We start from the raw sequence: 16,729 nt of genomic DNA, 5'->3' as shown, positions 1-16,729 counted from the left end.
GTGCTTTGCCACAAGGTCCTGTATTGTACCGCTTTTTAATAAGTTAATGTTAAGCTTCTTATGTGTTCCAGCTCTAAACTGCTGTGGCTGTGTAATTATTAGGGGTGCAACGATACACAAAATTCACGGTTCGGTTCGGTTCGATACTTTGGTGTCACGGTTCGATATTTTTTCGATACAAAAAAAAAATGTTCATGCCTTTTTAATTTGTCATTTATTAAAATTATAAATATATATTTTAACACAAAAGTACAGTTTTTAAATTTAACCCTAACCCTTGTGCGTGTTGTTTTTTAGCTCATCATATTGCAGCCACAGAAATTCTTTTGTCCATGAAACCATAAAGCTGCACTTTCTTTTTGCCTTATAGTCTGATTTGTCATAACTTCTCCGTTTTATGGTAAGCTTTTCTTTGGCTGTCACTTCTTCACCCTGACCTGTCTTATTTGGCTCAGCAGAACTAAAATATATATCTGTCTGTGAAGGTTCTCAATCATCCAGGTCATCGTAGTGAAATATATATCCTGCCGCACTCACATAAGCTCAGCGATTCTCTGCGCGATCAACCTCTCACATGTTTAAGCTGCGGGAGATTTCACTTGTCATGTTTGCATAGTAAGCTAACGATTAATAAGACGATGTCAGAGGAATTGGTGCACAAATTATCATCACTCACAGATCAGTACTGTCGCTCTCTATACACAGTTCGCACGATTGCAAAGTGAAAGCAAAAAAACAAGCGCAAATTCAAACACGATTTCAATATGTCACATATTGACAGTGGCTCACCGATGCCAATGACATAATTACCCAGCTACATTTCTGAAAGAATGCAAAAGCATTGACATATATTTTTCCTTCCTACAATAGCCCGACAGGCAGGGCAGAGATAGCCCCGGGACGTCGGGCTAGCGATATTGCGAGCCCTGTATCTGATTGAGGAATCACTCATCTTTGGAAAAGAGAGTTTATTACAGAGAAATGTCTCTTTCCAAAATAAAAGCTATACTATACGCTTCTTCTGGGCTATATTCTCAGCAGCATATTAAACATATCAGGTCTCCATAAGGAGAATCCTGTGCTAACAGCTGTCTAAATGACTCGGCTAAAGTTTGTAGCATGCATGCTTGTTGTTTTTGTCTTTGCACTACGATGATGTCGGTGTAAATGTGCAGTCATATTCGTTGTGTTCCCACTAGTGCTTTCAGGTTAATCTCGTTGAAATAACCTTAACGCCACAACACGGCAAATCTCCGTTAACGAGCTACCCTATACAGAGGGGCTAGACGGCCAACACGTTAACGAGCTAACTGCGCTAACACACTAGTTCCCACCCATGTAATTGAGCATTGCATGGCACATCCAACATACTGTTTTACTTTAGTCCATGACGCGCTTACCTTCAGGGTCATACGTCACATGAAAACCAAAATAATTCCAAACGCCAGATCTGAATGAGGGTGGGGAGGTCCACTTCTGTCTCGCTAGCTTGCCCTGCGCTCTTCCTTCTGACCATCCTGTCTGTGTTGAGTGCTCAGTGAATCTGCGTTCGACTACTCCGCCTAGGCTGCACTCTCGAGCCTAGGCGGAGTAGTCAAATGCAGATTCACTGAGCGCTCAACACAGACAGCATCGTCAGAAGGAAAGTTGATCAAATAAATTACAAATTTTGTATTGTTCTTTTTTTTTCTCCCCTTTGGTTTTCTTTCTTTCTCTCCCCCTCTTTCTTTCATTCTTTCCCCCTGTCCTATCCCACAGTCATGTCTGTCCCGTTTGCAACTGAAAATAAAATAAATTCATAATTATAATAAAGGTCAATCAAATGGACCAATATGATGATCCACTTAAAATAAATCCTCTTGGCATCTTTCTTGGCCTCAAGACAACAATTCTGATGGCTATAGATCCAAACGGGACACAAAAAAAAAAAAAAAAAAAAAAAAAAATTGAAAAAAAAAAATTTGAAAAAAATTGTATTGTTCGATACATATGCGTACCGAACCGAAAGCACTGTATCGAACGGTTCAATATCGATACGAATATCGTTGCACCCCTAGTAATTATATTAAAAAAGGATGAAATAGAAGATTATATGTATAATTCGTACCCTCACAGTGGTCTGGTAGGCAACTGTGTGTGGCTGGTTCAGCCTCGTGTTCACTTCGACTTTTCTTTCATCTAATTTTACTCACTTGACTTTTTTACGCTCCTTCCAGCTTGTGCCAAGGTGGGATGTTCAACTGCACCTCAGAGCCCTGTGAGGGTGAGTGATGCTTCGTCACAGCTGCATTTCCTGAACCTTATAGGGCCTCTCTCTCTTTCAGCAATGAAAGCAACGGTCAGCAACAATAATCTTCGATTGAACTGGCAGGGTCATGATAAAAATGTCAACCTATCTATAGTTGGGACAGCTGCTGCTGCAACAGTTGGCTCAAATAACTGAGCTACAGTCTCGTCAATCAGAGTCCACACAGGCCATTACTGGGATTTTGTGTCATAAACGTACAATTTCATGATGTGAGCTTTGGTTTTGCTTCCAGAGCAGATCACAGTTTGAACTTGGCTTGTTTCTCCATCTCACCGTATCATTAATCCTAATGTGGAATAAAAGAGGATCTCATTTCAATCACATTACTGCACATTTTAGTTGCAGTTTCTTCTCACACATCTGTCCAGACATTACTTTACTGGCCCTTGCGATACTTTCTTAAACTAGAAGTTAGAGAAGTATCTGTGAATATCTTCTTAGACAACAGTTGTGCTGTTGGTTGTAGGGAGTTCCTTTTTCACCATAGGTGTTATTTTGCTACATATAGAATATTGATCATGATAACAGCTTCACGCACAACTTCAGTTTGGGTGTTTAGGAAAACCAAAGTCTGGCAAGAACTGTGAGAAAAATGAGCACTAATGTTTGTAGGAGTGCTGTCGCACTTTATTAACAGTAATAAGAATATGTTGCCTGATTGGGCCCATGAAGAGCAAAAAGAAGCAGCTCATGTGATTGTTGGCCAACAAGTGCATGGAAAAATCATTACAAAAAGTATAATGTTATACTGTGAATAGAATATTACAGCTGTAATTTATCGGCTTGTAGAAAGTCAAACAGGACTCATCAACATTCTGAGGAAACCAGGTCAAGCTAGCACAGAAAGGTTTTACCGCACATGTCACATCAGTGCATGAAATACAAATGTCTGAAAGGTGCCGTACATTTGATTCAAAATTAGTAAGTTAGGCAGAAAGCAGCTTAGTGTTTTATGTTGTTTTCAGAGGTTTTGGCAGCGCTGCAGGAGAGGAGGTGGTGAGTGAAATGCTATCACGACCAATAAACAAATTTGAAAGTATGTAAGAATCAAACCCACCAGTACCCACCTACTGGACCTTTGGACACTTTTAAAAGCAAGAAATGAAACAGGTCTGTGCTGCTTTTCCCTCCCTACCAAACCACGATGAAGCATAAAGGAAACATAGGACACAACCTGATTGGGCGTTGTACTGTGTTGCTTAGTTCAGCATCACTTCCTGTCAGGTGCAGCTGTTGACAAATGGCTCCGTCAGCAGAAACTTTGATGTTTCCAGCAAATATTTCACTGTTTTATGCATTTTGGAAACGCAATAAAAACAAACAAATCTATGATGAAGTTCATTCAGATGAACTTTTATTTCAGTCTAAAAGATTTTAAATGCTTTTACTGACCTAATAGAACGTTTCCTGTAAATATGCACACACTTAGACTCTGATGGTTACAGCAGACACAACAAAAGCTGTGAAGGAGACATTTTACTATTATTTCTTTATCTTTTCATTAGTCTTTTATCCTTTATCTTCTTTCTCTCAACCCACCGGTCACAGCAGATGGCCCCGCCCCTCCCCGACCCTGGGTGTGCCGGAGGTTTCTTCCTGTTAAAAGGGAGTTTTTCCTTCCCACTGTCACCAAAGTGCTGCTCATAGGGGGTCATATGATTGTTGGGTTTTCTCTGTATGTATGATTGTAGGGTCACCTTACAGTATAAAGCTCCTGGAGGCGACTGCTGTTGAGGCTACTAGTTGTTGTGGTTGTGGACATTTAGTCTGCAGTTACCGTTGTCTGAGTGCCCTCTCCATGATCACGTCCTCAGGAAATGTTTATAATTTCCTGGGTACATTGAAGTGGTCAGGTGACAGTTTCCTCCTGTTTCCTGCTGCAGATAAATGTACATTAAAACCAGTGCTAAGACTGAATGTCCCACCCTCTTATGTCCTTCTAGTGGACTGCCAGTGGTCCACATGGTCCCAGTGGAGTCCTTGTTCAGCCAGCTGTGGTACAGGACAGCAGAGCTCCATCAGATTTGTTCTGGAGCCCAACCAGTATGGAGGGGCTCCGTGTGAAGGCCCTAACCTCCGCACAACAACCTGCATCGCCCCTGACTGTGGTGAGTGAGAGGAAGGGAGACAGTTGATCTTTTACTGATGATGCATGATCGAGTAAACTCGTCATTATCACTGCATCCTTTAAACACGTACCCCTCTTTGGATCCCCATTGTTCCTTTCTCCTTCCTGATTCATCATTAAATGCTTTCCACTCCACCCTATCATCTTCCCATCGTATCATCCATCTTCTCTCCTCTCCTCCAGCGTGTCCTGATGGGGAGCAGTGGAGGAGGACGACATCAGAGGGGATCCTGCTGTGTGAGAGGAGCTGCCAGGACATTTATTCCTCCTCTCCTGTCAACTGCAGCTACTCTGCTGAAGGCTGCGTGTGTCAGGAGGGGCTTTACCGAAACCCAGAGGGCGCGTGCGTCATCCCTGCCCTCTGCCCTTGCCATGACCGGGGCGTCCTGCGGGAGGTACGTCGGTGCGTGTGCACGAAAAGGAAAGTGACATCTGCTGCCCAGCAAACTTGGCATCTTGTAGCCATTGTTCCCGCCTCCGTACCGTTGGTGTAGTGTTTACATGCCATCCCATTCAATCCCATTGTGTTATTTACTCATAAAGAAGGGCCTATTAGAAGATGAGTGACAAGCTTAACAGGACACATTAAGCCACTGTGCCCCTTCAGCCCTCAGCCCTCATCAATTATGTAGGAAGTGCTGTTAAAGCCAGCGCTCGGACGGCAACTGGGCAAGCCTGCCAGGAATTATTTATGAAGGAGTGGGTATTAGAGGATTATAACAATTAATCTTACCCTGACAAGAGGTCAGGGCTGCTCTTCTTTCTTTCTGAGGTCTTTCTCTTTCATTTTCTCTGTCTCGCCTTCTCCTCACACAGTTTTTCATTTTCTCCCGTCTCGTTCCGTCTGCCTGCCTACTCTGTCTCTCTCTTTCTGTCAGCTACTTGAGTCATGTCCATATAAAGACCCTCTGTGGTTTTCTAATCAGCCACCCCATGACTCTACCAAATGGCTCCGTGTGAGCTGCAAAGCCACTTTATTCCTATGTGCAACACATACACGTGAGGCATGTCTGTATAATGCACTGTTATAATTATAGCATCGCTGTGTGCCACAATCAGCTCAAATCCACAACAGTTTGGGTGGATTCGCTGAAGAAATTGCTCCAGTTGCACTTTCATCAAACCTGCACTCATGCCAGTGTGCATGCAGGGTAATGGGCTGTTGAGGCATCAACCCAATTACAGCGTCTGGTGTATAAATATGGATATTGCGTGTGTGTGTGTGTGTGTGTGAGCCAGGCTGGATCAGAGTGGGAGGAGGACTGTCTGTCATGCAGCTGTGTGAACGGGAGGAAACTGTGCCGGCTGAGGTGCCCTCCACTGTACTGTGATGAGGTGAGACACTGACACTTACACTCTGAAACAACATGGGTTTGATGATTCACTTTACTTTATGCACACACAGATACAGACTGTTTAATCAGAGATGTCAGGGGATGCTGATGTGGTCAGTTAAGTAGCAGAAATTAACAACAGCTGCATTAGAAAAGCAACAGTGAGATTGCCCCAAACAGGAGGCTTTGCAGGTGGAGGCCACTCACATGTTTTACCTTCTTTTTTTTTCTGACTGTTTTTTCACTAGTTTTGTGCTCAGCTAGGGTCAGTGTCACTGCTGGTAGCATGAGGGAAACCTGGACCCTACAGAGGTTGCACAGGTAGTCCAACTCACCCAGGGTTAACCCATCAGCAGGAATCTGCTCATGTAAAGAGGAACATGATGAGCAGCCAGAGCTACAAAGTGACCTCCAGCAGGTCACCGTCTCTGACCATACAATTAAAAACAGACTTCATGAGGGTGACCTGACTTCACAGGCCACGTGAAAGGGTCTGGAGAAGCTGCCTGTAACTGGACGTTAGTTTGGAGCGGAGGCATATTGCTGGAGGGGCACACAGAGCTCCACAGGCTAGGCAACAGTACTCTGATTGACATTATGGACCCATTACCTAGATAGCAAACTTGGTACGGCCCTGATCAGGCCCACACAGTGTGCTTACACATGGGCCACATACTGCAAAGAATGACGGCCCTTTGGTGGCCCAGATCAGGTTGGCCAGATGTGGCCCACACATGGGCCAGCACAAGGCCAGTTGCAGACACACTGCTGGCCCAGAACCGTCTCAGCTCTGGCCCCAGATGTCAGCCTAATGTGTACCTTAATCAAGCCATGTAATAACAACATGTGCTGGAACATAATAGTGCAAAAGTAACATGACGAAACTCTGTTCAGACAGTGAATGCACTGATTCTTATATAGCGCTTTTCTACTCTTGCGGATTACTCAAAGTGCTCTCTACAACAAGCCACATTCACCCAAGCAGTATAGTATTGCAACATGGCATTTGGGTCTTCTAACTAAAATAGGAAAATAGGAACATAAACAGTGCCATTTCCACCAGGCCTGGCCCACATCTGGATGACATACCATGCCAGAAGTCAGCCAGCAGTGTCGGCTTGACACCAGATTCGTGTCGGACCTGTCTGCTATGTGGGAATGACACCCTACGCCAGTGCAGTGGATCCTGGGTTCTTCCTGGTGGTCCTGGTGAGATGTATGGGGGCATTTCCTAAAACATGAAGCAATTGATACCCTTGACTGGCCCCATGCTTACCTGACCCTCCAGTAGGACACCTCAGACTGAGCTCGTGGCCTGGTCCAGATCTGCGAGGATATCTCCTAAGCGTTGTCAGGTGTTGTCAGGCATGCATGTAAGCTTGTGTGGGCCATAGAAACTACAGAGCACCATTTTCTGTTATGTCAATGAAATTTCATTAAAGTTCATATTCAGGGTTTTTGTAATGTAGCCCTCTGTAGACTGATACTCATCAATTCCCACAAATGCGTGAAATCTTTGCATTTCTAACAGATTAGCGGGTTCATGTCAGTGCTGACGTCCAGCTTTTTCGAGTTCTGATGTGTCTTAAAGTTTTGAAGGTGTTCTAAGGTGTTTGACAGAAACATTGGTCCCCAGAAATAACATACACATGAGGAGGAACCATTTTCTACACAGTAGCTGCTGACAACCTAAAACGTGCATTTGCAGTCCCGGTGCAAACACTGCTAATCTGAGAGGAAGATTGACGTACAGAGGCATAATTAGTCTCTCAGACGAACACATCAGTGCAGTCAACTGCCACAGCTACCCGGGGTGCTACAATTCACCTAACATCTCTGGAGGTTGCAAACATCTAAATTAGTCTGAATGAGGCACAAAATGCTCTGCCGCTGAAGAATGTGTGGGATGTTGGCTGAAACAGATCAATACCTGACTCTCCAGTCCTCCCACGAGCCTGCCCTTTTGTCTTCACCATAGCCTTCTACCTCCAGTGAGACACTGGCTACTTATTTAAGTGTAATATAGTTTTGTTGATTTGTACTCTGTGTCTTCACTAACTAGCTGAACCAGATTAGCTCTAATCTTGTATAAATGGAAGACCAAAAAGTTTTCAGCTTCTTGATTATTTAGTTTCAGATTATTTCAGGTTAATATTGTCTTATATTAGATGATGAAAAAGAATTGATTGATACATTGAAGGACTTAAAATTTCTGGCAATTGTAATGGACAAATGATTTAGAGTTGTTAATCCTGTTTGAGGTTGTTTTGGTTTTTAGGGTGGGTGGGTTATGCACTCTGATGGTGATAGGTCAGAGCACATATGGGAAATATGGGAAAAACAATCTCAGGCATGCTAGTCCCTGCATACAGGTGTGCAGAGCTACCTCATCTTTAGCAGTTTATTATACGCGTTTGATGTCCTGTTTCTGACTTCATGTAAACTGGAGTTTAGATTACACTTTGGATAACTTAATAACATTATGCATCAAACAGATTTCCCCTGCTTTAGGTAACTGTATGGCTGTGCTGCTAATGGTCTGACTCCCAGTGTTAGTCACACACAGCATTCATGCTGTACACCCCAGAGCAGATGAATTATATAAAATTGTATCAAATATTAATTCATGTTTGTATTCCTGAGGCAGGTGGAACTTTTGGTATCACGTGGAGGTGGATTCAGTGCCTCCCTGTAACATTGGTCTGTGGAGGCATCGCATCACGTTCTTTTTCTTGTAAACTTAATTTTTCATTGTTTCTTCTCGCTAATTTTCACCCTTTCTTCTTATTTAGTTCATTCTTGTCAGCGTGTTTGTGTCATTGTAAAAATGTGAACGTGTCCAGAAGCCCCCACGCTGGTCATGTCTGCCGGGATGAATTAGAGAGCACAAAGGAAAAGATAAAAGTAGGGAAAATAATATATGGATGGAATTCTGCATGATAATAAAAATATCCCTTAGTGAAGAAAAGAAGTCAGGCTTTGTGCAAAGTGCAGATAAAGACACAGCAGCAAAACGGTCCAAGCAGACGGTCTCTTACATCTTGTGGAAGGATTTCTGTTCCAACGCAGCCGGAGAAGGTGTCAGCTTCTAAAACTGCAGGGCGAGAGACATTTCCGGTTCAGTAATATTACTTTTGTCGTCACCATAACTGCTTCTGACCTGATTGGATTGATGAGTCATTATCCTATCAGGGAATGACCGAACATTCCCAAATTACAACCTGCCTGAGTTCTGTATTGTTCAGAAAGCTGAAAGTATGATGGTGCTCCTTCAATAACGCCACATCTGTCACACATCAAAGCAAGAAAAGAACTGAACATCACACGTTTCTACCTCTCTCTGTTTAAAGTGTTTTTTCCCACTGCTTTTCATTCCTGAGGTTTATGGGTGGTGTTCTGCCAACTGCTGCTCTTCATTGCACACCTCAGTCTGCCTCAGTCTACACACCTACTAACTACTAAGACAGTTTGGCATCTTCGCATAGATAGGTTTTTGTGTTAACTTGCATAACATTGTGCTAACATTTGCTAACTCTAAAAGCAACCATGGAAAGTGTCGTTAGTTTTGCAGAAGTTTATTCGAAATTATAAACAAATATAATGTGGTCATAAAGTGTGGGTGTGTGGCAGACTGTAGACTCAGACAGCACTAAACTCAAAATCTCAGCTTTATTAACACTGATAAAAGCAAACAGTGGCTGGGAACTGACAAAGGTGACTGATGGGGATATTAAGGGACACGGAGACACATGGACACACAGCTCAACAAAATCATAACTAACCAGACAGAGGAAGCAAAACTGAACATGTCACATGAGACTGGAGACTATCAAAATAAAACAGGAAGTGACACTGAGACTTAGACATGTGAACTTGACACTGCAACTGGGGATAAATGGACGAAGAGACGGATGAAACATGAGATGATGAACATGAGAGCAGGAAGGACGAAGGCACAGGGACAGGACTACAAAGGTAATCACAGAGAATGAATACAGAGACACTGAGACAGACATGGGGACACGACTGGGGAGGTAAACAAACACAGATGCTGATGACAGGACACTGAGACAGACTGGACACGAAGGGGAACAAACATAAACAACCGCAAATCAAGATACCAACTCAGGTGCACCAGAGAACATCCACGCATCCATCCATCCATTCATCCATCCATTCATCCATCCATCCATCCATCCATCCATCCATCCATTCATCCATCCATCCATCCATCCATGCATTCATCCATCCATTCATCCATCCATCCATCCATCCATGCATCCATCCATTTATCCATCCATCCATCCATCCATCCATCCATCCATCCATTCATGCATCTATCCATCCATCCATCCATCCATCCATGCATCTATCCATCCATCCAGGGCCGGCCCGTGGCATAGGCCGTATAGGCAAATGCTAAGGGCGCCGTCCATCAGGGGGCGCCACGCCAGTGCCACAAATGTTGAAAAAAAAAAAAATTGGTACTATTACTTCTAAATACAAAAAATAATCCCACGTTAATTAAAATGCAAAGTAAAGCTTATTTAATAGAAATATTATTTGTTAGAACATTACGCCCCCCCCCCCCGCACGGTGCGCCCCCTCCCTTCCCGTATCATGGTTCCTTTTGGACGTCACCACATCAAAAAATCAACACAAGATGTCAAAACGGCCAAAACTGTCAGGTGCCCAGGGAAGAAAAAAGAGAAAAGAAGAGGAGGAGAAACGAGAAAAAGACAGAGGTAGGTAACGTTAGCCTACATGGAATTATTTGAATGTGATAGTAACCTAAATTTTTAGCATTAAGCTAATGTTACATGATTCGCTAATTGCTAATCAATAAATAGCTAGTTAACTGTTTTAACGTCAGTTAATATTGTGGAGGGGGCTAAATTGTTATGGAAAATAATAATGTAACGTTAGGTAAGTACAGCACTCCCACCTTTCCCACCATTCCTCATTTGTATTCATCTTTTAAGCAGGTGTTTTTTGTTTACATTGTTATTGCCTTCTGGTTAGCTAACGTTTACCCTGCAGGTAATAGTCACTTTTCCACCCCTGTATATATTATAGTTGTAAGCCTAGTTGTTAAAGCGCACATCATTAATGTTAATTAAGCAATATCACATGAGAGGGAATGCTGTTTTTTAATATGAGCACTGCTGTGATTCGGTCAAAGATAATCATAACATTCTCATATGATATTATACTGTTACTTTGCATTCTGCTATTCAGCATTTCACTGTAATGATGACAATAAATTGAATCTAATCTAATTTGCATATCAGTTAACATCATACATATATCTCTTTGGTTTTTCATTTATATTATATCATTTCATTTTATTCCTGGAATCATATGTTTTTATTATTAAACTTTAATACTCAGTGGTGTCACATACTCCTCTCTTCAGATGCACTGTTGAAGTTTCTAAATCCCACCCCTGGGCCATCTACCACATCTACCGCTGCTGCCTCCACTTCAGCAGCACAACCCACCAGTGATGCAGCATCAGCAGCACAACCCAGCCATGATGCAGCAGCATCAAGCGGTCTTCCTGTTGCCTCCACCTCAGCAGCACAACCCACCAGTTTTGCAGCAGCATCAAGCAGTGTTATTGTATTTCATATATTCATTTTTTATTTTTTGTATTCATTTATTTATTCATATATTTTTTTATCTTGTTAATTATTCTGATTGTGAATTTGCTTTCTTTAAGTAAAAAAAAGGTCAAAGACAAAGCTATTCGGTTTCTTGTGAGTACATACACTACACTGCCGATGTAGGGGGGCACCACCTAAAATCTTGCCTAGGGCGCCAGATTGGTTAGGGCCGGGCCTGCATCCATCCATCCATCTTCTTCCGCTTATCTGGGGCCGGGTCGTGGGGGCAGCAGCCTAAGCAGAGAAGTCCACACCTCCCCCTCCCCAGCCACCTCTTCCCGCTTGTTGGGGAACACCAAGGCGTTCCCAGGCCAGCCGAGAGATATAATCTCTCCAGCGTGTCCTGGGTCTGTCCCGGAGCCTCCTCCCGGTAGGACATGCCTGGAAAACCTCACCCACGAGGCACCCAGGAGGCATCCTTGTCAGATGCCCAACTCACCTCAGCTGGCTCCTTTCAATGTGGAGGAGCAGCGGCTCTACTCTGAGCCCCTCCCGGATGGCTGAACTCCTCACCCGAGAATACAGAACTCATTTATGAATATTTCATAAATGTGAAAGAATGAGCAGAGAGTCCAAAGCCAACTCAAAATCAAAAATACTTAATAATAAAGGTTAATGTACAGTGTAGTAGCATATTATCAAACAGTATTGAAATAAGAGCGGAGCTACTGGACAGATCTCCATCCCAGTCCAGGCCAGTGTGTTTTTCACTGACCACCTGCAAACATGAAGATAATGATCGTAAAAGAAATTATCATAAGAGAAGATATTCTGTGTGTAATTTGGGCTGAACAGACACTTTAAATCGTCTCACCACTGTGGAGAAGTTCAGATGAGCTGCAGTAGGAAAGTTAGCTGTCTCATCCTTGACACACTGCGCTGAATTATATCTTTAGCACAGCAGCGCAGTGTAAAGGCCAGTGTAAAAATAAATTCAGCTGACAACCACAACCTGAAGAGAGAGGCTGATTGCACAGCAAGCTCCACAAAGTCCACGGTCCTCCCAGTGCTCCACCTGTGGTGCAGCAGTTCTTTAGTGTAGTGCACTCTGTCTCTGGAGGGGCTCGGTTGTGTAACTGCTGACCACGTGATGGCTCAGTGAAAGCGCTCCTTATCCAAAACAATATGGAAAGGTCGTTTAATGCACTGCGTTCCCTCTGCTGGCAGGCTGACAGTGGGTGACTGTCGGTGTGCTTTGCTGTTTACGAGCTTACAGTTAAACATGTCACTGTTTAAAATTGAAATCTGCACGTGGCTCTGCTGGGAGCGCATCTATCTTTTTAAGGCAATGTATTGAGGGCTTTGTTATAATGTCAAAGCTGTTAGGATGCCTTCCTCTCAAACGCTGATCGTTTACACCAATTAAAGGCGCTACGATTCCCCCAACAGCCTGTAAACAACACGCTTTGATGCTCGGATCATTTTCCCTGAAATAAACAGGAATACCCATTCCTACCTGTTTCCATCCCCTGTGACACACACACGCACACACACAACTTACAATAGTCGTCTTCATGACCTCTCACCCTTTTAAGTGAGTAGGCTCCTTCATCCCTGGGGGAGCCCTGAGGGAAGGCTGGCAGCAGTGCCGAGTGGAAGGAACACTCCTTGAGGTGAACAGTCAAGAGGTGTGTGTGTGTCGCACTAGAGTGATGCTATAGATGGATCTGTGTGTGACTCTGCATGCTAACAGCAGCTATTCTCAGGCAGGGACATCACAGGACACCTTGCTTTTCTCTGTTCTGGGTTTCTCTTTATTCCCTCTGTGTCCTGTGTGTCCTTACATCACAGTTTCTTTCATGTGCTATTTTTGGTCTTCATGTGTCATTTTCTTATTCCTGTCCCTTTTCCATTCTGCCTGCCTGGCTCTATGTCATTTTCTGCCTCCTCATCCGTCTCTCTGCATCACTCGTTTGGTAAAAAGACCCTCCCAGTGGGTTCATGTAATTACACCTTGAGTTTCATCTCTTCACAGTTTTTATGTAGGGCAGAACTATCTCTAGATAAACTGTAAAATGTTCCATGTGGTATATATGTTTATTTTTGTGACGTTAGACATTTAAACACGAGTCTACAAAGACAAACTCACTTTTGGAACCAGCCTCAAGTGGCCATGAAACTCTTGGTACTTGTTTGTCGTTTGAATTTCACTTTGTGCTGTGTGAGAACCACAGACTGCATACAAAGAACGGACACATTCAAACTCATGCCACTGGTTTCTGTGTTTTGAAGCCTGATGTTGGTTTGAGGGCCCAGTTATAGTAATGATGAGTTATTGGTGCTCGTGCTCAAAAACATTAATGAACGTTTTGAAAACACATCAGATCTCAATGGGGGGAAAAATCATGCTGGGTTTCTATACTGGTATGGAGTGGACAACTTATTAGGAACAACAGGGCATCACACTGGGTGATTGTTTGGCCCACACATATTTGCATGCATTCTCCGGGATGGTGTCCTGGGGGGTCTCCTCCCAGATCGGCACCAGACCATCACTGACGCACCACCAAACCGGTAGGTAGGTCGGGTGAAGGTTGAGAACCTTCTCCAGACCCTTTCAGGACTGTTACATGTGCTCTGGGTGAAGCTACTCTCATGTTTGCAGGAGTTACATTATCTCAGACTCAGACTTTGAATTAGTTGTTTCTCACATAATTCAATTAAGCTGGGCCTGCCCTTAACCTTAAACGGTTATTAGACAGCTATTATGAAAGCATTATGAATGTGAAGATACCAGAAGATGTAAATTAAGAGTCACCCTTCACTTTCATATGGGGTTGATGCTCAGTTAGCTTGTGCTAATGTTTTTCTGGATATGCACATGCATATGTGTACTCGCACTTTTGATGAAATGCCTGCTCTAACTTGCCAATGAAACACTCTTAGACATGACAAATATAAGCCGTCCATAAATGTTGCATGATTCTGTTTGCATGATTCTCTCAGGGGGAGGTGAAGGTGGAAGAACCAGGCAGCTGCTGCCCCGTGTGTAGAAAGCAGTTTCCAGGTTGGTACTGCATACACATGGCACAAAAACGCGTCCCAAATACCATCAGTCAACATTCTTGGACCTTACTCCCAAACTTCTGACCATCAGATTCCATAATATTAGTCATTTAAAACTATCAGCGGATCCACAGAGTAAGGCTTTCCCACGTATGATAATGCGAAACAAAAGGAGCGATTAAAACGCTGCTTTTTGCAAAACAATCTATTCCTGAGCAAGTCATTCGTTCCAGTATCATGGCTTCCAGACCACTTAAATGGATTTGAATGTTCTTCAGTTCAGTTTAGAGGAGGCTACAAGGGAAGTGCCTCAGCCCCCAATTAGTGGGAGATTACATTACTTAACCTACACTGGGGCTTTAATCTCTGTCCCAGTGGAGGAAATTTCACGGCAATGTCACCCTGCCTTCTGCAATGAGCTTTCTGCTTTGTCTCCTCCTTTTTGTCATTTTTTGCCGTTATTTCATGCAAATGCAAAGACAATATCGTCTATAAAGTAGTGCTTCTGGTTTATTATATTCTCCCCTCCTTTGCTCTGTCCTAAGTGTATCTCTTTTCCTCTCTGCGTTTGCACAAGGTGAGCCTGTGCAAGAGTGTCATCGCTATGTGCAGGTCCGCAACATCACCAAGGGAGACTGTCGACTTGACAATGTGGAGGTCAGCTTCTGCAGGGGACGCTGCCTGTCCAGGACTGATGTCATCCTGGAGGTACAGCCACACACATGCACGCACACACGGGATGTTACTCTGAACACCTGCAGACAATTTTGAGAAGTAGTAACTGGTAGCATACTAAGACAAAAGGGACTAACACTCAAAAGGTCTTTTGTAAAAAGGCTTTTCGGTGATTTATTTTGCAAATTGTAAAACATGGGATGTGCACTCATTCGTGTTGAGTCATTATCATCAAGTCATCAAAGATGCCATTTTAAACCATTCTAAGTGAATGGAGTTTTCAGCCGGGCAGAGGTGACACCCAAACTTCACAGCGTCTTTAGTGTTAGGCAGAACGACGTGGTGGAAGACCACCCCTCCTCCGAACGACCAGGTCCTGTGTCTCACTACAGCTGAGGTGAGGAAAACTCTACGCAGAGTCAATCCACGTAAAGCTGCTGGACCAGACAACATCCCAGGCAGAGTGCTCAGAGAATGTGCTGATCAGCTGGCAAATGTTCTCACCGACATCTTCAACATCTCTCTGAGCAGTGCCGTTGTCCCCACGTGCTTCAAGGCCACCACCATCGTCCCCGTGCCCAAGAAGTCTTCTGTGTTCTGTCTCAATGACTACCGCCCTATCGCACTTACACCCACCATCATGAAGTGCTTCGAACGGCTCGTCATGAGACACATCAAGACCCTGCTGCCCCCCTCACTGGACCCAATGCAATTTGCATACCGCCATAACCGCTCAACGGACGACGCCATCTCCACTGCACTCCATCTTGCCCTGACACACTTGGACAAGAAGGACTCACACGTCCGAATGCTGTACATAGATTTCAGCTCAGCATTTAACACGATCATCCCCCAACAACTGATCGGAAAGCTGAGCCTGTTAGGCCTGAACACCTCCCTCTGCAACTGGATCCTGGACTTTCTGACCGGAAGGCCTCAGTCAGTACGGATCGGGAACTGCACCTCCAGCACCACCACACTGAGCACTGGGGCCCCACAAGGCTGTGTGCTCAGTCCTCTGCTGTTCACACTGCTGACTCATGACTGTGTAGCAACACACAGTTCAAATCACATCATTAAATTCGCTGATGACACGACCGTGGTGGGTCTCATTAGCAAGAACGACGAGTCAGCGTACAGAGAGGAAGTGCAGAGACTAATGGACTGGTGTAAAGACAACAACCTGTCTCTGATTGTTGACAAGACAAAAGAGATGGTTGTTGACTTTAGGAGGACACGAGGCGACCACTCACCGCTGAGCATCAACGGCTCCTCTGTGGAGATCATTGACAGCACCAAATTCCTGGGTGTACACCTGGAGAAGGACCTCGGCTGGTCCCTCAACACCAGCTCCCTGCACAAGAAAGCCCAACAGCATCTCTTCTTTCTGAGAAGACTGAGAAAGGCCCGGCTTCCACCACCGATCCTGACCACCTTCTATAGAGGAACTATTGAGAGCATCCTGAGCGGCTGCATCACTGTCTGGTTTGGGAGCTGTGCCATATCAGACCGCAAGACCCTACAGCGGATAGTGGGAACAGCAGAGAAGATCATCGGGGTCTCTCTACCCTCTATTGAGGACATCTACACCACACGCTGCATTCGCAAAGCC

At 44.1% G+C, this 16,729-nt stretch overlaps 1 protein-coding gene across 1 annotated transcript in view; it reads left to right on the top strand.

The window, feature by feature from the left end:
* sspo (SCO-spondin) overlaps positions 1–16,729 on the top strand; it is a 103,467-nt gene that overhangs the window by 73,628 nt on the left and 13,110 nt on the right. Inside the window, exons 110-115 of the mRNA XM_085287850.1 lie at positions 2,217–2,263; positions 4,252–4,416; positions 4,620–4,831; positions 5,676–5,771; positions 14,383–14,443; positions 15,020–15,150. Coding sequence (XP_085143976.1) covers positions 2,217–2,263; positions 4,252–4,416; positions 4,620–4,831; positions 5,676–5,771; positions 14,383–14,443; positions 15,020–15,150 — 712 coding nt within the window. The remainder of the gene's footprint in view (positions 1–2,216; positions 2,264–4,251; positions 4,417–4,619; positions 4,832–5,675; positions 5,772–14,382; positions 14,444–15,019; positions 15,151–16,729) is intronic.

Source organism: Mchenga conophoros, linkage group LG9 (assembly GCF_057382185.1).
Source record: "Mchenga conophoros isolate Kocher_MC1m ecotype Shallow Benthic linkage group LG9, M_conophoros_male_GT1.1, whole genome shotgun sequence".
Taxonomy (NCBI): domain Eukaryota; kingdom Metazoa; phylum Chordata; class Actinopteri; order Cichliformes; family Cichlidae; genus Mchenga; species Mchenga conophoros.
Note: the sequence above shows the minus strand (reverse complement) of the source record. Positions and strands in the feature narration are given on the sequence as shown.